Source organism: Myotis yumanensis, unplaced genomic scaffold (assembly GCF_028538775.1).
Source record: "Myotis yumanensis isolate MYYU_CA2020_CCGP unplaced genomic scaffold, mMyoYum1.0.hap1 SCAF_2, whole genome shotgun sequence".
NCBI lineage: Eukaryota > Metazoa > Chordata > Mammalia > Chiroptera > Vespertilionidae > Myotis > Myotis yumanensis.
Window position 1 is genome coordinate 151,953,583 of NW_027223753.1, and position 23,648 is coordinate 151,977,230.

At 38.0% G+C, this 23,648-nt stretch overlaps 1 protein-coding gene across 2 annotated transcripts in view; it reads left to right on the forward strand.

Annotated features, from left to right (window-relative positions):
* The window catches only part of GRAMD1C (GRAM domain containing 1C), a 79,888-nt gene that overhangs the window by 44,216 nt on the left and 12,024 nt on the right, over positions 1-23,648 (forward strand). The window contains exons 1-6 of one of the 2 annotated variants that reach the window (XM_070406222.1): positions 49-386; positions 3,016-3,134; positions 6,175-6,307; positions 9,803-9,965; positions 16,901-17,038; positions 21,805-21,923. In XM_070406222.1, coding sequence (XP_070262323.1) covers positions 3,091-3,134; positions 6,175-6,307; positions 9,803-9,965; positions 16,901-17,038; positions 21,805-21,923 — 597 coding nt within the window. In that variant the 5' untranslated portion in view covers positions 49-386; positions 3,016-3,090. Of the gene's footprint in view, positions 1-48; positions 387-3,015; positions 3,135-6,174; positions 6,308-9,802; positions 9,966-16,900; positions 17,039-21,804; positions 21,924-23,648 lie in introns of those variants that run through there. The other variant, XM_070406223.1, reaches the window with a different exon arrangement.

Sequence of the window (23,648 nt, forward strand, 5' to 3'; positions counted from 1 at the left end):
TTCTAGTAGGCGTGGCTTAGGAACCTGTAGAGTGAGGTATAACTTCCAATTCTGCATTCTGACCTGCCACTTGGAAAGAATGCTCATACTACAAACCAGGAAGTGACAAATAATGTGCTTTAAACGACAATACAACTTGTCTTTTTAAGGAAAAGCTTCTCATAACAAAGCTAGAAGATGGAGGCAGTGATTTTACATGGTTGTCATTAAATATTTGGAACTCTGCTGTGGGAGAAAGACTTTGCAGCGTACTTAGAATACAAAGCTTTCTGGTCCAGAAATTGATCTCCTGACTTTTGAGCCTTATCTGGTTACTGCTTGGTTCATGTTATTTTGTTAAAGTACTTGCTCTGCAGCTGAACCGGGAGACTCTCCGTTGTTTGCAGGTAGGTGGTCAGCCTTTGTTTAAAATTGAGGTTGTGTTTTAAGGTTACTCAACCCTGACTCTGCTGCTGATTAATGAAATAACCATGAATCCCGGTAGAAAGTATGTTTGAATGTTTGAATGTCCAGCATGGCTTTCAATCACCATATTTTTTGTGACTTCCTGTCAACTTTGAAGAAAATGTCATTTTTAACAAATTAGCAAGTCTATAAGCTGGTGAGTTGTGAGTTCTGTTTTGTTTTCCATTAACCTTTTATATATACATATTTTTAAAATTAATAGATTAAAAATATATTGAAATTACAAATTACCCTGCTATTAACTTCCTGATAGTATTTGATAATATATTTAAATCATTTATTTATGTAGTCAAATAAAATTGAATTTTTGTTGTTAACATTTTACTTATAAGTTTTATTACTTTCACTCTTAGGGAGCTGAATATTTATCATTTGTTTATCTACTTGCTTTAATCTCTTTTGGTGTCATTTAATATCTATTATTTCAGAAGAGTTTTTCTAAGAGGTTAATATTCCACAAGTACTATATTGAAATATTGCTTGTTTCTCTTTATAATGTTAACCATCTATTTATGACACTAAAAGTAGTTCAAAGATAATGTCTTTAGGAGAGTGGGCTAATTTTTAATATGAACTAACTGCTGTTGCGGAAAAAAAAGTAAAAAATGGATCTTCTGGAGTGGAAGTAAAAAAAAAAAAAATGTGTGGGGTACTTTTAGGATCAAGGACAGTGGTTCCTTAACTTTCTCTACCACCAGTGATCCTTTTAATTTTTTTCTATGGATACTATACTTCAAAAGACTTTTTGTCACCAAATAAATGGTGTATATTAAATAATAAAATGTTAGAACATTATTGTTTATTAGTCATACATTATTTCCAATGAGAGTTTATTATGTCTGACATAACCACTTTAGGTTAATATAATTCAGCCCCAAACAAAGAGGCCTGACATTTTACTTAGCTTGAATAATTTCATTGTAGGTAACCATTTGGATATTTTTAACTTTTGAAATATTGATAATATTTTCTGAATTTTCATCAACTACTCTTGTGGAATCCTAGTAGTCTAGGCACGGCAAATTGGGAACTATCGGTCTAAAGTGCAGAAATTTTGTTCTTAATTTCTTTGAGGTTCCACGAAATGTAATGAAGGTTATCAAGTGTAATGTAACAGACAAAGATACCATAGCTTCTAGACAGAGAGAAGAAACAAGGAGAAAGAAAAAAAAAAAAGCAAGTGGTATTTGTCATAGGGAATATCTGGGAGGAATTCAAGGCATCTGTATGTTTTGGCCCCATTAAAAATATACTTATTCCTACTTTTCCCAACTTAAAATTTTTATTCCACTTGGGCTGATAAACTATTAACTGATATTACTTTGGTTCTTCATATATGTTATATATTTGTATGTTGGTTTTCCTTGCCAAGAGTTTTCTCATTTCTCCATTTTCTCTCTTCATGTTCTTTTCTCAGCTCAGCTGAAGACCCTTCTCTTGTCTGAGCACCCAACCCATGTAGTATTTACTACAGTGTTAAGTACATATTAACATTACTAGAGGCCTGATGGGCAAAATTCGTGTAAGAGTAGGCCTTCCTTCCCCCGGCTGCCAGCACCAGCTTCCCTCTGGCACCTGGGACCTGGGCTTCCCTCGCAGCCCCGGCTTTATCCAGAAGGATGTCCAGTCTAATTAGCATATTACACTTTTATTATTATAGATAGTTTGTCATATTTAATTTACTTAAAAGTATTCTGTGTTTCTTCAACTATACTGTAAATTGTTTGAGAGCATTTTATCCTCCTTAGCATCTAGTGCAGGGGTACACATTTGATAACTTCTAAGTAATTACCTGTTGAATGGATGAGAGAAAGAATCTTGCCAACGGTTGCTTCAAGTATTATGCTGCCTCCTTCTCCCTTGCTTAATCATGTGATTACCATCAGTAATGTTTCTAGAAATGAGACCATTGGTTATCACACTGTTATTGTTTTTGTCTTACTGTGTAATGTGAGTTTTTTGTATTAGATGATTTTAACACTGATATGTGTTAAAGAATGAGCTGGGCTTTATTATAAATAAATCAAACAAAATATTCTTAATTCCAACCTATTGCATTTTGTGTTTTAGGAAGATATAATTTAAAGTCTGCTATGTAAGGTTTTTAAAGTGGTTGAAATATTCGGATATACTATGGGTTAAGAGGATGGGTTCTGTTCGATGATTAGAACTCTGAATGGTGATCCAGGGTCATGGTAGACTGGTTGGATTGCAGAATTTAAACTGCAGGTTAGTAATTGCCAGAAACCATGAACACATTGTTTTCTAAAAAGAAAATTTCAAACATCTTTCCATTTACAGTAGTTATTGTATTACATACTTTAAAATTGTTGCTTTATTTATTCCCAGTATCGCCTCTGTCAGATAAATTCTGTTAACCCATATTTTTTATAGAAACAGAAAACTGACATCTATAAAGGTCAAAAACTACCAAAGTCATACATCTAGTAGCTGCACATCAGGTCGTTTTGACTTCAGAATTCATGTTTGAATTACTATATTACTATCTTACATTTTCCGATATGCAGTATAATTTTTCTGTCCTTTTAGAGCTTGACCAGACAAGAATTCTGGCAGCTGCTCCAGCAGAACTATGGAGCTGAGCTAGGCTTAAATGCTGAAGAGATGGAAAACTTGTCCGTGTCGATTGAGGATAATGTGCAGCCAAGGTACAACAATGTTTTGAAATGTCAAGATTTCTTAATCATTAATCAAAGCGGAATTATTTTAAACTTTACTAATTCAGAATTTCTGTTTACTCGCCCTGGGTGAAATTTGCCTTCATTCTCTAGTAGAATGGAATGAGTGGTGAGGACAGTGAATAGTTTACTGAATTGGTAAGCAAACACAAAACATACAAGGAAATATGTCTTTTAAGCAATTAGATTTGCTTAAAGTATGATTTTAGTAAACTTTTTTTATTAAGAATCTGGAGAGGTACCTAGTGAAATCTCTGTGCTTCTAGGTAACAGGAAAGTAAATTAACTGTTAGGTATTTTGAGGGATACAAAGATAACCACAACTTTTCCTCAAGGATAACCTAGCATAAAAAAAAAAAAGGATAACCTAGCATAGTGCTTGAGATGTAGTTGGCACTCAACAAATATAGAATGCATTAAGTAGGGGAGCTTACAGTACTTTGGGGAATGCAAATAATTATAACACAAGGTTGAAAATGATAAGGGCCAAGAGGAGTAATAGATCATGTGATAAAGAAATTCAGAGTAGAGAGAGATTAATTTTGACTGATGGGAATTCCTTTGGAAGAGTGGGCATTTTTATTAACCTGTAGAAGTAAAAATGCATTTTGTGTAATGATAATTGAGGTCATAGCAATAAAAACAACTGAGTATAATACATTAAAATTCTAAAGCAAACATTATGCTAAGTGAAAGAAGCCAGTCGCAAATGACCATACTGTATGATTCCACTTATATGAAATTGAGCCTAGAATAATTAAATCCACAGAGACAGAAAGTAGATTAGTAGTTGCCAGGGGCTGGGAGGAAGGGAAAATGGGAGTGACTCTGATGGGTACAAGGTTTCTTTTTGGGGTGATGAAAATGCTCTACAATTAGATAGTGGTGATGGCTGCACAACCCTGTAAACCACTGTATTGTGTGATTTTAAATATGGTGCATTTTATGGTAAGTGAATTACAACAATAAAACTGTTATTTTAAAAATTCTATAGCAAATAAATCTTAAAATAGAAATCTTTCCAAGGCCTTGATTTTCACTCCATCTAGGGTTCTAGTCATGCTGATCCTATTTATAGGGTTTCAGTTAAGCATAAATATTTCACAGTCTTTTTTTACATGGTTACACATGCATGTTTTATTAGTTTTCTGTAATGTTTTATTTATTTATTTATTTATTTATTTATTTATTTATTGGCTCCAGTTAACATGTCCCTGTTGACTCATTGTTCCGGAGACCCCAAAACTATAATTTAGATAATATGCTTAAGTCTGACCAGGTTCCTCATTCCAGACCCAAGGGCTCTAGATAATGTGTTTCTGTCAATTCAGTGATACAGAGACCCAAAACTGTAATTTAGATAACATGCTGCTTCTGCTTCTGTAAACTGCTTTTTGCAAATCAGGTTCCTCATTCCAAACCTTGGGATGTAATCAATACCTTTGTGATCTTTGCCTATGTAAGTGTTTGCGACCATCTTACTACTATGAGATTTGGGGAATGGCCCCTCATGGTCCCAGATTGCAATAAATGTGACTCTTTAATTTGAAAAAAAAATACATTTTTCCATTGTATTGCTCTCCTTGTCAAGTTTATTAGCTTCTTTCAGGTACTGGAGTTGGGTAGAAAAGCAATGGAAAGAGCCTTGGATGGTGGTAAAGAAGATCTGGATCCTACTCTGGACTCTGCCACCAAGTAGCTGAGCAACCTCAAGCAAATCACTTAGCTTTTCTGATCCTCAGTTTTTTCATCTGTGAAGTGGGGCAGTTAAACTAGATGATCTCCAAGGTCCCTGACAACTCAAAACATTTATGGTCTTTGAAGAAAGAAAGAATAAATAATTTTTGACCAGCTGCTATATATACTCTAAGGTGCAAGTTCTTGAAGTCAGCAGAAAAGTTGCTGTTTTCTTGGTGATTGAGTGCTTTCTAAGAAAGATGTGGCAGGATCCTCATTCCCTTTTCTGCTCCTTTTCCCATTCTTCCAGTCTCTGAAAGAAGCATATCTGTCTCAAATGTTTATTTCCTCAGCTTTTCCATCTTCTTTCTCTTCATTTTCAACCTCTTCTTTACTCTCTGTTCTCCTTTTTTTCTATATTTCACAACTCAACTCCATTAAAATCCTGAAGTTCAGACACTCAGGTGGTGGGCTAGTCTCAAGGAGCCATTTTTTCTTGCTCAGTTCCCTTAGAGCCCGGCCATTCTGCGGGGCCAAAGGTGACTTGGTAGCAGACCTCAGTGTTATTTGGATGGAGGAGAATAGAGTTTAAAGGCCCTTTGACGTTCCCATTCCTTCCTCAGGATAATATGGCTTCACATGTCAGGCTGTTTATTTTAGAAGAGCTGAAGTCTATACAATGATTACACGGGAGTAATAATTTCTCAGGAAGGTTGAGTGCTGGAGATTAGATCCGTTGTGTGCCTTTTGTATTAATAGACTTCCCTTTCTCTTGGCTCCCTGAGAGAGGAAAAGCAGGTCCCAGGACATTTAAAAGCTGCTCCTTAAACCTTGTTTTTAGGAATAAGACGAGCAAGAAGGGGATATGGACTGATTAGTGGGCTCTGGGCTCAGACCTAAGGAGCTTCCACTGCTGGGGAGGATCCACCACCTCAGGGACTGAGTCAGAAGGAAGGATATCACACTGCCTCTGGCGCTAACTGGCATCCACCGTGTACCTTTTGGAGCTTTGTGGTTGTTCACAACTGACATGCAAACAAGCAATAATTATTTTATTGCTGTTATGGCCACCTATACTTGGTTAGTTTTTTAATGGTTTCTGAAATTTATAAAACCTCACGTGAGCATTATCTTATTTTCAGATATAAAGCCAATTTGCATGTGATTTAAGAAGATAGCTATTTTATAAATAGAGGCTTGTTACAGTACAAAAAACCACTTGTTTTCAAAGTGCTTTATAATAGAAAAGGCCCTCAAGGAGGAGCCAAAATCACCTATCTCTGTGGCAGTGACCTTGTGTATATTTCCATAATGATGTATGTGTTTCTTACAGAAGTCCTGAAAGAAGCAACTTGGATGACTGTGGGGAGAGAGATGAAAAATTATCCAAGTCAATCAGTTTTATCCCTGAATCAATTAATCGGACTTCAGAAACAGAGTCAATCGATGGAACTCTATCAAAAGCGGTTAGTGTGTGATACCCCTTTAAAAATATATTTGATGCTGCCATGTGTTAATTATGATATAAGGTAAAATGAAAATACAGTATACAAAATATTTAAAACTTAAGATGTCAGGTTGCTCCTTTGTTTTAGGAGTGTTAAGTGTGTAAGTAGCAGAGGTTGTACCCATACGTGGTTCTCTTCAGAGCTGGATATGGTGCAGAGCTATCAGACAGAGCACCAGTCTAAGAGGGGGTAGACATCACTAAAAATATAATAAGATGGCCAGGCCAGTGTAGCTCAGTGGTTGAGTGTTGACCCATGCACCAGGAGGTCATTATTTGATTCCTGGTCAGGGCACTTGCCCAGATTGCAGGCTTGACCTCCAATGGAGGGTGTGTAGGAGGCGGCCAATCAATGATTCTCTGTCATCATTGATGTTTCTGTCTCTCTCTCCCTCTCTTTTCCTCTCTGAAATCAATGGAAATATACTTTAAAAATATAATAAGACGGAGCAAGTCATAGCAGAATTTTCCCCAGAGTAGGTAATGTGTGTGGTAGTCTGTTTTGAAGGGGGATGAGAGCCCTGAGCAGCATGCTTGCATAACAGGAGACGCTTCTCTTTTTTTAAATATATGTTATTGATTTTTACAGAGAGGAAGGGAGAGGGATAGAGAGTTAGAAACATCGATGAGAGAGAAACATCGATCAGCTGCCTCCTGCACACCTCCTACTGGGGATGTGCCCGCAACCAAGGTGCATGCCCTTGACCAGAATCGAACCTGGGACCCTTCAGTCCGCAGGCGGAAGCTCTATCCACTGAGCCAAACCGGTTAGGGCAGGAGACGCTTCTTAAGCTGACTGCTAAAGCAGGCACATCCAGCTAACCACTGGCTTTTGAGTTAGTTAGTTCCTCCCTTAATTTTTTTTTAAGCATCGTTATAAGCCCATTGATTTTTCCATGAGCTTCTATCACTTGGAGTCATTATTACTTTCAATACTCGGTTTGTCCCTTCTGAGTCCCTTCAGATTGGCTCCTTTGTCCTTTTTAAATGATGGATGATTTCTGATGGCTTCCTTTCTTTCTGGTACAAGAACATATCCCAGGCACATTTTGTATAATTTCGGTCCCAGACTTAATATCAGCCATTTTCCTAATGAGCTATATAGTTCTTAGTGAAGAATGGTGTTTAGAGACCACATTCTGAGTGCTCAGATTGTGCCTACCCTAGAGCTTTTATTCTGATTGGAACTACAAGTTCGGGCCTAAAGCGGAATTGCTTGATTTGGACCAGAGCATTGGCTGCAAATCCTACCTCTGCTGTTTGCTGTATGACTTGAAATAAGTTAACTTAATTACTTAACCTTCCTCTGCTTTTGTTTTCTCAACTTCTTGATGATGAGGACAGTGACATCCCATGGGGCTGTTTATAAGGATTGAATGAGTTACTATATGGGAAAGTGCTTTGAGCAGTCCCTGGCACACATTAAGTGTTCAGTAACCATAAGGTGGGATAATTGAAGGCGAATCTGTGTGTGGCCAGCAATGAACCTTTTCTACCTTCTCCCATGGAGCTCCCAGCGTTTCCTGTGAATAAATGTTAGGAAAACATTGAAACAGACTGTACTTATGTGAAAGCCCACCAAGGCATCAGCTAGTTTCAGGCACCTGTCATGCATCTCTCTCGGTCTGATTTTGTGTTGAGGGTTTCTTACAAAACTGACCCACCTGGAGTCCCTGAGAAACTTCCTACTGGTACAAGCAAGGGCTTCTGGATGCTGCTTTCTCAGTGTGTTTTCACTGAGAAGGCCAAACCACTCAATTTTGGGGAGGTAACAGGACAGGGGATCTCTTGGAGTCTCCTCATCCTTTTACAAAAGTCTGACTCTGAGGACTGGGTTCTCAGAACTACCAATCTTACTTGAGTCTTTCCTACTGCCCCCTTTATAAGCTGTAGCTGCTCTTGGAAGAGTTAACCCCTTGGTTCTTCTAGTTTTATCCCTAAAGGAAGTCATATTTTCTCTAGTGAAAGGGAATGGAATGCAGAGGAATAATTTAATGTTTTAAGATTGATCATATATTCATTGATGTTATTTAGATGGTTTCAGGTTATGGAATACAAGTAATATAGAAGCTCAGTGCTTTTTTTTACCTTTTGCATTCAAGAGCAGTATTGTGAGATTCTCAGATTTCAACAAATATCATTTCACTTTATTTCATTTTTATTGCCAACAAAATTAGAAGTAACAAAAAGTCAGAAATAACATTTTTCCAAGATGAAAGTAGATATTTCTTAAGTTATAAAATTAATACTCGGTAAAAATTCAGGAAATTAGAAAAGCATATAAAGAAATAAATTGTCCAGATGCCAACTTCTCAAAAATAGTGACTATTACTTTTCCTACAAATATCTATTTATATTATTTATAATAGGAGCTGTATCTTAATTAGTGACAACAGAAGAAATATGTGTGGAAACTTACTCTACTAGCATCTGTTACAGACACTCTGGGTTAGCTAAATAAGCATATTGTTTTGCAGTGTGGGACTCCCGAATAAACTAAGTCTTGATTCTAGCAGTAGCCTCTGCTTAAAGAATCAGTCCTCTGACTAGGATAGGCTAATCCTTTATTAAATTGTGTCCTGAGTCCCCGTAGTTATTCTGCTTCCTGAGTGGCCAATGGAGCCTGTGTCTCATGGGCAGGAAGTGTAAGGATTGTATCTGTGTGATTTGCTTTCTTTCATCTGCTTACACACAGACAATGCAAGGAAGTACTTTGCTGTATACTTTATTTTTTTTACACTGTTTTATTAAGCCTAATTATAACATTATTCTACTTGAATACCAATGTAGCAATAGCATTCATACTTTAGTGCCTAATATTTAATTTTTATAGAAATGATATATCTTTATTAAACCACTCCCTGAAAATATAGATAGCATCATATATTGAATATATTTTAATGTCCAGTCCCTTAGTCCCTTAACAGCAAAGACAACTGTGTTATGAGTTTGCAGTGAAATTAATCTTCCCTTTCAAGCCTCTCTCACCTATTGTACTCTTATGTGACTTTTATCTCTCTATTTTCTTTCTCTTTCCCCTTTAGTTACTGGTCTTGAGAGATGGGTGAGTTTTCTTCTTTGAGATGATGGGGCAGGTATTGCCTGGGGACACTGGCTGGGTTTTACCCCTCTCCCTTGTCCACCCCATAGAACCGAATGTTCCATTATTTTGTCCTCTGTCCCCTTTCCTTTTTGCATAAGTGATTCACATGATGTTACCTCTGTGCGAGTTATTTATATGATGTTCTTCATAAGTTTATTGTTTGTTACTGCTTAAGAAGATGACTTTACAATGATATATATTATTTGCCAGTGTTTTTTAGACTGAATTGGAAATATGATGCAAACATAACAAACACATTTTTCAAAGTGTCCTTATTATTAAAGACTTCTCTGTGAAATCTAAGCCTATAATATATATATATATTTTTAAACTGGATTGTTTGCCTTTTAGGAGTTAGGGAAAGAGGAAGCTCAAAGTGAGAAACAGATGAAAAAGAGTCCTTCACTAACTTCAGAAAAGAGGTTAAGCAGAGTACCATCAAAATCACTGGACTTGAATAAAAATGAGTATCTTTCTCTGGACAAAAGCAGCACTTCAGATTCTGTTGATGAAGGTAAAGAATTTCTTATAAATTTTAATATCATTTCAATGATATCTGTTAATGTTAATCTTTGTGTTAGGTGTGTGCAGATTGAGAATTTAGTTGCTTTAGGTACAGTCTCACTCTAGAAAGAACCAAAAAATGAAGGAAGTTAACAGAATATAGGGTGAAGAGGCTGCTAAACCTAACTCATCTTCACTTTCCAGAAGCCAAATTTGAAAATCTCCATCACATTTAGCTTTTTAAAATCCCAAGCCTTCAGTCAATGGAGATGGAGTAGCAGCGGAAAGCAAATCTCAATAAAAATCTGTTACATTATAATTATACTTTCTTTTAACCACCAAAAATGAGAGGGGGGGGGGCAGAGAGGGAGAGGGAGAGGGAGGTGGAAGTAGAGAATAAATATAAAAAGCAGTTGCTTAAAGGAACGATAACAAATCATGTTCTCTCTGCTTTCTCTAAGTTAGTATCAATAACTTGGGCTTGTCATACTTATTAAGTGGGCATTTTAAGGATTTAAAAAACAACTGTAAGGTTATTGACATTGAAGCCAGTGGAGTAGGAAAGCATTGGGGAAGTTTCCGGGTAGTGATTGCTTTCAAGTTGAGGAACGGGAACAATGCCTGGGTTTCTCCAGACCCGCTTTCCTACTAGCAGTGCTCAGAGCAGTACCGGGGACATTGCCGTGGTTTGGATCTGTAGGACATACAAATGTGCTAGTCTAGTTGCTGTTTAGGTGAGACCTGGTTTGAGAACCCCTGAAATCTTTTACTATCATGAAAACCAAATCCATGAAAATCCACACTAAATCCCAGTCAAGTCTAAATCCAATCCAAATTAAATCCAAATCTAAAGTCAAATCTAAATTCAACCAAACCAAGGCCAAGTCCATGAAAACCCAATCCAAATCAGGTTAGACCTTGGTTTGGAAACCCTGAAGTATCTTTAATAAAACTAAACCCATGCTCTTAAAAACACAGGTAAAAATCCACTGTTTCCTAGAAAGTGCAGGCTGCGTTAAGAAGACAGTTGTTGAGTTCTTTTTGAAAAGATAGTTGAGAGGAAGTATTTTAAAGACATCTGGCCCCTAAATGACGGGATGCCTGGTGTTCTTACCTTTCATGCTTTGGTAGGCAGCGGGTGTGAATTAGTTATCCCCTGCCTGGCTGAACCTCCGACTTTAGGAAGATCTACTCTGGCACCCAGTGGCCAGATGGGTAAGTGACACCAAAACAAGGATTCTTTTTCCTTTTCACCTGCTCTTTGTAACAACAGTGCTTCAAAAGTCGCTTCCTTACTGAGCTCCTATGAAATTAAGATTAATGATAAGTTACATAAAGGATACCACTACAACTCACAAACACTACGTTCATCATATTTAGAAATAAAGAAAGAATAACAGTGGCATGGTTGCTGTATTGCATGTGAGCCCTGATCACATTTTGCACCTTGCTGGCACCTATTTAAAGATACCATTGGGCTTCTCCGCAGCAAGGCCTTCTATGCAACATTCGGCCTCTGTTTGTGCAGGTTTTCTTTAACGTGAATGGGATAACTTTTTAATTAGATTATCATTTGCCTACAAATCAAGTACGTACTGCTATTGCTTTCCCTAAGCAGGTTCCAAAATCTTGGGCTTCTCAAATGTATTACGTGGGTTTTAGAATGAATCTATTTTGTTTGTTTGTTTGTTTCTGAAAGTTGTGAAGTTATGAAGACTCTTGAAGTCCATGAACTGGGGAGACGATGGGAAAGGTCAAAAGGAGTAAACCATCCCAAGAAATTTGGAAATACGTGTCGGGATTTAGAGGGAGCTAGGGAGATGGCAGATTAAATCAAGCCTCACTTTTTAAAAAATGATAGGTATTTTTTTTTAAATCTACTATTCTGAGCAGGTTGAGTGAGAAAATGAGAGGATTTCTTTTCTACCACATATATCCTATACTCCTTGGGAAGGAGGCACTGGACTGTTTTAATATAGAGATTCCTTCTAGGCCCATGTAAACTTAAGAGGAATCAACAAAGCAGAGCATCATAAACTACCTTCCGAGGGGCCTGAAATGCTTTCCAGCACAGTCCCCTTGCTGTGAGTTCACTGGAGCCCCGCTAGGGAGAGCCTGGAATCTGCTGCGACTGGCTTCTCTTTCAAAGCTCTTACTCTGCACTAGGAAATTTAGACCCCACTAAGAGTGAAGGTTCCCTTTTTGGGGATATTCCTGTACATCCGGAAGCCAGTTTGGGGCTTTCAGCTGCTGAACAAAAGGCTAGCTAGGCATTGTGTTTTAATCTGTTAAACCATATCAGTACATTAAAACTTAGATATATAATAATTCACAGCCAAAGCTACAGAACTTTGTTTCTTTAGAGGGTTGTTGCTGATAGACTTTCCTAGCTCACTATTTGCCCACTTTTGGGGAGGAGTTCAAACCATCTGAGAAGCTGCTGGGAGTTTCCTGGCAAATGAAGGTGAGTGGACACCATGTAATGTATCCACATCCACAAGTACTAGGAGATTATGGCTGTGTTTTCAAGCTTTTAATATTTCTGTTGCTTTCAGGATTTGCTTCTTCCACATGCCCTGCTCTGTCATGCCAGGGGTAGTCTGTGAAGCATCTGCCCAGGAGGTGGAACCTTGAGTGGGAGCAGACAAATTAGCTCATGGCCTGAGACACTTGCGCTGTGTCATGTGATAGAAGTTAAATTTAGTGTTGTATAGCGGAGGCTTCTCTAACCAAAGTGACTTATGCCAAGAATGGAAACTAAGGCAAAGATTAAGTGGGGGGAGGAGCGCATAAAAATAGCAAAATTGGAATCCATGGTCTACAGCTGACAGAACAAGATGAGTTAGAGGCAAAGCCATGCAAAGAGAAACAGGAATCAGAATATCGAGTGATGCTTATGAATTAATAAAGGTGAGGACAAGTATACCTCTGGGGAAAGCCAAAGAAAAAGCCATGACATAGTCTAGCATGTCAGGCAAGCAGCTTAACGGGGTAACCCTGACACTGTTACCAGAGTTAGGTTTTTGAACAACAATATCAAATTAAACATGGCTTTTCAGGTGTAAAGAAAGCCCTCAAACTGAGTCAAGAAGACGCAGGTCACCAGTTTTTAGAAAATGGAAGAAGATATAACAAACTGTGTCCTCAGTCCCTCAGTGAAGCTCCGAGTCACTTGCTTTTCTTGCATGTCTACTTTCATGCTCCTTCAAAACACTGTCAGCATGTTCCAGTTTTATTCATGTCCGTGTCCTTTTCCGATCTATCTGTCCCACTTTCCCCACCATTTCCACTGGCCACTTTCAAACTGGTATGTTGAAGTGATAGCTCTTCTTCATTGGAAATGGTGACCTGCTGCGACGTTGAGCAGTGTTTCTTTCCCCATTTAAATAGCAGCTGCCAGCTCAGGAGGTCACAGCAATGCTAATGGTGATGTTACTCGGATAGGAGGCTCTAAAATATCATGAATTTCATACATAAACTAGAGGCCTAGTGCACGAAATTTTGTGCATGGGGCGTCCCTCAGCCCGGCCTGTGCCCTCTCGAAGTCTGGGACCCCTCACTCCTTACCACCCACCTGCAATGGAGGCAGGAGAGGCTCCCGCCACCGCTGCTGCACTCACCAGCTGTGAGCCCGGCTTCTGGCTCAGCGGCGCTCCCCCTGTGGGAACGCACTGACCACCAGGGGGCAGCTCCTGCGTTGAACATCTTCCCCCTGGTGGTCAGTGTGCATCATAGCAACCGGTAGTTCCTGCTGTTCAATCAATTTGCATATTAGGGTTTTATTATATAGGATAACCCCAGGTGGAAATAGTTGATTTCATGTACTTACTTCTTCAAACAAATTTACATACCAGCCAGAACCGGTTTGGCTCAGTGGATAGAGCGTTGGCCTGCAGACTGAGAGGTCCCGGGTTCAATTCCGGTCAAGGGCATGTGCCTGGGTTGCGGGCACGTCCCCAGTGGGAGATGTGCAGGAGGCAGCTGATCGATGTTTCTAACTATCTCTCTCCCTTCCTCTCTGTGAAAAATCAATAAAATATATTTTTTAAAAAAAATTTACATACCAGAGGTGTTATTGTTAATTTCCTTTAGTGATACCACGGATTCTGTTTTTATCATTTATGATACAGAGCAATTTATGTCATAAGGGAGCTTAAATGAAATATGAAAATATTATATTGAAATGCCTATATGAGAGGGATTTGTTTCCTTCTTAAATGTGAACAAGAACTTTACTTGTGAAAAATTATAGCTCCAGGGCTCCTCAGAGAAATGGCTGCTTCTAGGGCTGGGATGGGGAATATATATAATGAGCCTGGAGTGTCTCGTAGTGCCAGAAAATAAAGTACCTAAAATAAAAGGGAGGCGCAACCAAGGGACACAGGAGTCCACCTAAAAGAGCTCCTGATGGCCACATAAAAAAGTTGGAGCAACAAAATAAATAATTCTCATGAACTAGAGACTAGAGTAAGTTCACACTGATATAAATGATAGAATAAATACATAATGGAGGAGAAAACACAAATCTTCTGCACAGAGTTCCAAATAATGTATGTAGATGCTCCCCCTTCCAGGAGGTGGAGGGTAATTCTCTCCTTGAGTGTGGGCTGAACGTAGTGACTCATTCCTAACAAATCGACTCTTGGAGGGGGAATATGGTAGCTCTGCAATGGAGAAACCTGCCAGACACAACCTTAAACAAGCGGTCAAGGTTAGCATCATCACAAATCATGTTGACATGTCTACCCCACCTCCCCAGTTTGATGTGGGGGGCACTTCACCTTTGTGGTGTTCTTTCCCCAAATCCACAGCCCTGGTCTAATCATGAGGAACCCTCATGAGCCCAGAGTGAGTGACATGCTATAAAACATCTCACCAGTGCTCTTCACATGTGTTAAGGCCATAAAAAAAAAGGCAGGAGGAGGGACTGTCATAGATTGGAGGAGATTAATGAGATATAACAAGTAACTGCAACATGGTATTTTGGATTGGATCCTAGTTCAGAAAAGGACATTATTGGCTGGGGGTGAGGGGAAGAGTATTAAAGCTTAGTTTAGTTAATTGTACATCTACACTTACTCAAAAATATGATGATTAAAAGTATGGTTGCAAATTCAGAGTTCTATAAATAAAAATAGACCCTAAGATATTTTTAGTGTTTTCAATAGCCACTAAACAAATTTACATACCAGAGGTATTATTGTTAATTTCCTTTAGTGATATCACAAATTCTAAATTTGTTCAATCAAAAGTAGTTATTTCATACTCACATGGAGCTTAGAGTTCAATGCAGGAGAGAGACAATAGGCAAGTTAATAAGCCAACAAAAATATAATTACAAGTTGGGATAAGTTCTGTGAAGAAATGAGGTGGATCAAGAGAATCACCTGTACTTACTTGTATTCTTTGTGAATATCTGAATTATTTTTACAATGAATATATATTACTTCTATATCAGAAGGGCTATTTATCAAGCCTAATTGGGAAGCTGCCTCACAAAATCTTAGCAAGTTGCCTAGTTTCAGTGATTCATTTCTATGCAGAAGGAGCCATTATTTGAAATTGCAGTGGAGAGCTTTTGCCTATAAGACTAAGTCAATATTTACTTGATATCTCTAAGTTCTGTGCATCTATAGCAAAGTAGAGAGACACAAATCATTTAATGATGGAGAAAAAGCAATAGTTGGGATGAAGACAGAGCTAGAAAAGGTTTTCTGATTCTTAGACCAGTCTTTTACTTTCCCAAACTGCTTTCTGTGGTGTAATACTGGCGGATGCTCTACACAGACAATTCTTAGAACTTGATTTCTGAAATATAGGGGGTTATGGGCACAGTTTCCATTTTGTATTGATGGGGCATAATCCTTGAAATAATAAATAACCCCAGTCCTGAAATTGTTAAAATTACTTATTGGATTGCTTGACTCTATTTCCCTTACTTTACCAGGCTTCTATGCCTAGCTGTCTTTTCTTTCTGATTATTCTAAGTTAAACTCCTGGAAGTATAAATAGAGGTTAAGTTTGTGTGTTTTGGAGCTGTAGTGATTTCCAGTTCCAATTCAGCCACTCCCTAACTGTGGAGCTTTGGCGATCGCTCTGTGCCTCAGTTTGCTCATCTGTGCCATGGAAACAATGATGACACCGCTTATCTCGCACGATTGCTGTGAGGATGAGGAATATTTGTAAGGTGCTTAGCACCATGTATGGCATATTGTAAGTGCCACAGAAGCATGGGCTATTTTATACAATGTTCACTAGGACTATGAGGAGAGGTGAGCAGATACTGCTTCATTAATTGTGGCCAGTAGTTTTCAACCTCATTATCATTATTAGGTTCCCAGAAAAAAATGTAGTATTTCATTGGACATTATTTAGCTTTGAAGCATACTTTTCAGAAGGATTTCTTCTTTTAATGTGTGGCATTAAGAATAGGATGTGAATACAGTGTTACCTGACTTGGGGGAGTCAGCTCTGAGAACGTATTCAGGCTAGTGAGTGAGTCAGCGCAGCAGGTACTAGAGCCATTCACACTTTATATGTTTGCTGACTGCATGAGCGCTCAGAAATGCGGCCTGCTAAGTGTGGTGGTATATACTGCTCCACGCATCTCAGTTTTGCCCTTGAAATCTTTGAAATATTCTTTTGAAGGATACATTATGGGAGTTTGATATCAATCAAAGTTAAATATTTCTCTATCTTTTGGGTATTGACAATTGAAATATTGACCATTATAGTTTAATTAACTATATACTCTTATGTATAGTTTATACATCATGCATACGTATGTACACCAATTTAGAGTTTTTAATAGTGCCCTGAATGTGCTGATCACTGTAATCACATTTAAAAACTATTTTGTACCACAAATAAGCAAACAAAATCAAACCTTAAAATTACCTTTCCTTGGTTTCTTCTCTTATGGTTCTGTTTTTTTTCCCCCCACAGAAAATATTCCTGAGAAAGATCTTCGTGGAAGACTTTATATCAACCGCGTTTTTCACATCAATGCTGATAAAATGTTTGAATTGCTCTTCACCAGTTCACGATTTATGCAGAGATTTACCAATTCTAGAAATATAATAGGTTGGTTTTTGTGTTCTTATCTGACAAATTTGGAAATATTTTATTCTCTCTAGAAGGTTGAGCCTATATAAAGTGATTTACATTGTCAGGGGGGAAATTAGGTTCTGACATTACTATTGTGATATATAAACTAGTGTTTAAGTGTTTTGATTAAATTCACATATAAACAATAGTTGTCCAATTAGTCAGATCCTACCTACGATTCCATTCAGACCCTTTGAAAACTAAAACTCTATTTATTAATGTAGCAGTTCAGTTGAGTTGAACCCATTTTAAAGGGGTGATTGTGGAACAACTGGATGCTAGTAGAGTGTAAATTGGTACAATCACTTTGCAATATGGTTTAGCAGAATCTACTAGAGCTGATCCTATACCTTCTCTCTGACTCAGCAATTCTACTACTAGGCATGTATTTTTCAGAAATGGGTACATGTGTACATGAATGACATGTACTATTATTCATAGTAGCATTATTTATAATGCCCCAAAACTCAAAAAAGCCCAAATATCCACCAGTTCTAGGCACAAAAAATAATTGTTTATTATTCATAGTAGAGTAGCAAAGCACTTTCTAACTGTTATTAGAGTCTTGTGATTATATAAAGAATTTCATAGTTTAAAAAGATCTATTATATCTTCGGAATCTATTTTGTATTTTCTTGCTATTCATGTTTGCCTGTTAAACTTGACATTTCAGAAGAGTTGGATACATTATTTCTCTTAATTTTTTAAGACGAAGCCTGTTGATACCGCATTTTGAATCACAACTGTGTTTAGTGTCCTTCATCACTTCTGGCTTCAGTGTGGATGAATATATGTGCTATCTGGTGTTGTAAGTGGCTTTGGGAAGCAAAGGCTTCTGGCTAGTTCTAAATCTGAACAGTTATAGGCATATTGTTATTTAGACCTAGAATTACTCGGAAGGTTTTCTCCAAAAGAGAGAATGTGTTTATGATTGCACATCATTATGATGTCTTCTGAACTTGTTACCTGGTAATCAGTTATATTTCTTGATAATGGATTTCAAAGGCTTCTTTTGAAAAGTATTGTGGCCCTGGCTGGTGTGGCTCTGTTGGTTGGAACACTGTCTTGTGCACCAAAAGGTCTCCCTGTTTGAATCCCAGTCAGGGCACATGCCCAGGTTATGGGTTTGATGCCTGGTTGGGGGGCATGTGGGAGGCAACCGATTGATGTTTCTCTCTCTCCCCCTCCGTCTCCCTTCCCCTCTCCAAAATCAATAGAAATATATGTTTTAAAATATTTTGAATATAATGAAAATGTTTTCATAGTCAATTTGTAGATTTAATCTAATCAGCACTAAAATGGCTACAACTGGATCTAATTATAATTATTTTAATTAGGGAGCTTTTAAATTGGTTTTCTTTTAAGCCTTTGTTTATAGTTATATGACTACTTCTGTATTTCAAAGCTTAGTTTTGTCCTTTTATTCAACTTTTTAACTTTGAAAAGATGTAAATCTTCAGAAAAATTTCATGAATAGTCTAATAAAATACACATACCTATCACCTAGCTTCACCAGTTTTTTTTATTGTGATAAAGGTATGAAGATAAGATACCATTTTAAAGTATACAATTTAGTGGTATTAAATATATTAATATTGTTGTGCAGCCATCACCACCACCCAGCTCCAGAACTTTTTTCATTTTCCCAAACTGAAACTCTGTACCTATTAAACAATAATTATCCATTACCCCCTCCTCCCAACTCCTGATGATCACTATTCTGCTTTCTCTTTTAATTTGACGAGCTAGGTACTGCCTATAAATGGAATCATACTATATTTGTCTCTTTGTAACTGGCTTATTTCACTTACCATAATGTATTTAAGGTTTATCCACGTTTTATCGTGTGTCATAACTTCATTCCTTTTAAAGGCTGAATAATATTCCATTGTATGTATATATCACATTTAGTTTATCCATTCATATATTGATGGAGTTCTGAACTGTTTCCACTTTGTGTGTGTGTGTTAATCCTCACTTGAGGATATTTTTTCGTTGCTTTTCAGAGAGAATGCAAGGGAGGGAGAGAGCGGGGAGAGAAATGGAGGGGAGAGAGAGAAAGAGGAAGAGAAGGAGAGAGAGAGAAAGAGAGGGGGAGAGAGAGGAAGAGAGAGAGAGAGAGAGAGGAAGAGAGAGAGAGAGAGAGAGAGAGAGAAAGAGAGAGAGAGAGAGAGAAGAGATGTGAGAGACACATTGACTAGTTGCCTCCTGCATGGGTCGGGAATAGGGGCGGGGAGCGAACCACAACCCAAGTAAGTGCCCTTGACTGGGAATCAAACCATGACCCCTTGGTGACCACACTGGCTAGGACTGTTTCCACTTTTTGGTTATTGTGAATAATGCTGCTGTGAACACTGATGTACAAATATCTGTTTGAGCCCATGCTTTCAATTCTTTTGGGTACATACCTAAAAGTGGAATTTCTGAATCATAGGGTAATTCTTTGTTTAATTTTTTGACTGTTTTTCATAGTGGCGACATCGTTTTACATTCCCACCAGCAATGCATAAAGATTGCAGTTTCTCTACATCCTCACCAAAATGTTATGTTCATTTTTTGTGTGATAATAGCCATCCTAATAGGTGTGAAAGTTCACCAATTTTAAACCTTATTAATCAAAGGATTCTTAAAGTATTTGTTCTGAAATTCCTGATTTTTATTATTTCAACTCAATAAATTAAAATGGCTCTCTTGCCTTTTTTTTTTTTGTATGCTGTTGCCATTTTTCTTAAAATTTCGTCCCATATTTTTATACCTTGAGCTTTACTCAGGTATTGGGGAACTTGACTTTTCCAAGATGTTGTGAGTTAGATGATGTCATGGCACATGAGATTCAGTAGGTTTGTTGGTAACATTGGTGAAAATACAAGTAGAAGGCACTTTTTGTTATCCTTGTTGATGGCTGCTTTGTTGAATAGTTTTAACAACAGCATTCAAAAATATCTTTCAATTCTATTGCTGATTCACAATGGATTATTTGTATAATTTTTCTGAAACAGGCTGGCATATGACCAAAGTAACCTTTGAATAGCATTTTAGAATTTTACAGCTTTCATGTAAAGAAATAATTTGTATAGCAAATTCTGGATGATATATTCCATGGTTTGTGATGTTGCTTTTTTAATTCAGTTGTAAGATTCTTCCATATACTCAGAAGGCAGCTTCAGGGTCCCTCTTTAAATCCCTAGATCTAGCTGTATGAAAGAAATAGAGTAAAATTGGGTAGATCATAATGCCTGGCTTCATTCCTCTGATGATAGGTAATGGGTTAACTAAAGGCTCTTATTTCTTAGGATGCTATGAATAGCAGCCAGACGACGAATTGCCCAAGTCCATTTGTGCTAACAGCATTAGATGATTGAGTCAGATCTTTGAATAGTTCCTGATGCTGTTACCTCTACTTTACTAGTCTTTGGCTTGTAAGATGACCTTGCTGTATAGTGCTATATTCTAAAGATACATTCGGTTCAAAGTGTGTTTCTACTCACTGTGTTGTTGCTAAGCAAATAAAAGAGAATTTTGACGAAGGTCTTGCTATAAATACAGAGAGATTATCCTGTAGCGTGTGCTACATAGGCTACATAGTTATTTGTATTCCTTCACCCCCTCCTTATTTAAAGATTTCAGCAGCTAAGCCATTAACATTATGTGACTTCTCACTGACATGATTTTTCCACAAGTTGGGATCCAGGCCACATTGTTGTATAAGGACACAAGGCTTTGTCTTAAATGATGGAAACGCTGAGTGTTTTTTGGTCTCTGTTTGATAAGGCTGGTGCTATCATTTCTTTTTGTAGATTATGGAGGAGTTATTTATTTTTAAATGTTTTTATTGATTTGAGAGAAAGAGAGAGAGAGAGAGAGAGAGAGAGAGAGAGAGAGAGAGAGAAACATTGATGAGAAAGAGAAACACACTCCCTGCACACCCCCTCCTGGGGATCGAGCCCACAAACCTGAGCATGTGCCCTGACCAGGAATGGAATCAGCGACTTCTCGGTGCATGGGATGACACTTAACCACTGAGCAACATTGGCAAGGGCAGTAACTGGGGACTTTAAAAAGAAGCCTACAGATGAACCAACTTTTACTTTATCTTAGAAAGAAAAGTTAAAAAATGTATTAATAGGCAACACTTACAGAGGAACCTCTGGCCTGTGGGCCATATAAGGCCCGTGAAATCATATGGTCTGGCCCTGCCAAGGCATTAGGGGTGAATTGATGAAATGTTTGACCAAATATAGCAGGCTAATTTTTTTTAAAAAATATATTTTATTGATTTTTTACAGAGAGGAAGGGAGAGAGATAGAGAGTTAGAAACATCAATGAGAGAGAAACATCGATCAGCTGCCTCCTGCACATCTCCTACTGGGGATGTGCCCGCAACCCAGGTACATGCCCTTGACCGGAATCGAATCTGGGACCTTTCAGTCCGCAGGCCGACGCTCTATCCACCGAGCCAAACCGGTTTCGGCAACAGGCTAATTTTTAAGTTGACAATTTTGTTTGGCCTCCAAATGATGTTATAAATATCAAATGGCCCTTAGCAGGAAAAAGTTTCCCCACACCTGATAGAAGTAAATAGATCTTATATGTCACATATAAGAAGAGTGCCTAACAATTACTTTTACTTTTGGACTGGTCAAAAATAAAATTTAAATAATTCAAAAACTACCTCTTTCATTCATTTCAAGTCATACCCTTCAGATTTCTAGAACTAACTCATTTATGCTTGCTGTGAATAGATGTAGTATCTACCCCTTGGAATGTGGAACCTGGAGGCAATCAACTGAGAACCATGACCTACACCATAATTCTTAATAATCCGCTCACTGGGAAGTGTACCACTGCCACAGAAAAGCAGGTATGTCCCCTCATCAGTATTCCAGAAGAATCACACATGTGGGAAGAGAGAAAATGCCTTTCCCAGTCACCAGTTCACAAAACAATGTCAACAAATAAATGGCAAGAGGAAAAGGGAGCAGAAACTGTTATAGATTAAAAGAGACTTAAGAGGCATTTCAACCCAATGCTAATTCAAACAAATCACCTGTAAAGTCCTCATGAGATTTAAGAAATTGTTAACTTTTTGTCTGTAATGGTATTATAACTATATTTTAAAGGAAAGAATATTTATCTTTTAAAGAGACATAATGAAAAATTTATAAAGAGATAAACATATTTATGTGTTTACTAGAGGTCCGCTGCATGGATTCGTGCACGGGTGGGATTTGGCCAGCCTGCCCCATCAAGGCCAATTGGGCCGGGCCAGCCAGAGGAAGGGGACTCCGAGGTTGGCCCTGTCCCCCAATCAGGGTGGGGGGCCGATCGGGGCTGGTTGGAGGGAGGGGCCCTGGGCAGTTGGCGGGCCGCCCCCCGTTGAACTATGGTTCAACTCCCAGTCAAGGGGACAATTTGCATATTACCATTTTATTATAGAGGATGCATGAAATTCTATTGATGTCTCGGATATCGTTTAAAAGTAACTAGCCAGGCAGAGGATGGTGTGTGTATGTGTGTGAGAGGGATTGTGGGACTGGGTATAGATGAAACAGGACTAGGCAGAGTTAATGTTGTTGAAGCTGGTTGATGAGCTTATGAGGGGTCATTATGCTTAATTTCTACTCTTGTGTATGTTTGAACCTTTTATTTTTATTTATTTTTTAAAAAATATATATTTTATTGATTTTTTACAGAGAGGAAGGGAGAGGGATAGAGAGTTAGAAACATCGATGAGAGAGAAACATCAATCAGCTGCCTCCTGCACACTCCCTACTGGGTATGTGCCTGCAACCAAGGTACATGCCCTTGACCGGAATCGAACCTGGGACCCTTCAGTCCACAGGCCGATGCTCTATCCACTGAGCCAAACCGGTTAGGGCTGTTTGAACCTTTAAAAAAAAATAAGTGGGTTTAAAAAAAAAACCTCTAATGGCAGGGCTGGAGTGGCTCAGTTGGTTGAGTGTTGTCCTGTGCACTGATTCTGTTCCCATGGGGTACATATAGGAGGCAACTGATCAATCTCTCTCTCTCTCTCTCTCTCTCTCTCTCCATGTCCTCAGGTGAGATTAAAATAATAATAATAATAATAATAATAATAATAATAAAATAAAAAGAACGCTATTGGAATTTGATTTGCAGAATCATGCCAAGGTTTAGGGTCAAATAACTAGACGGCTGCTGTGACATGGGGAAGAGATGATAAGATATTTAATACCCCGCTCAGTGCCAGCATGGCACTGTTTTATAGCAGAGCTTGTGTTTGGCCAATTTGTGTTGAAGTATAGTGCATCTGTTGTGCAAATAGTTTGAAAATATCTGTTAACATCTGAACTAATTATGCTATTGTAGTTTTGTCCATCAGTGTTAAAAATGTCTTAAATTTTTTTTCAAAAGAATTTCAGACAATTAAGAAAAGTTTGGTAGTTTGGTATTTTGGTATGAGATTCTTTGATAACCTTAGAGAATAAGTATAAAAGGTATGATTGCAGTAAGAAATTTTTGGCCAGCAACCACTTCAACCTGTTTAGGAAAAGCAGTTTTTTGTTTGGTGGCCTGCTTTTTTGGTGAAGGGTAGTTTTATGAAACT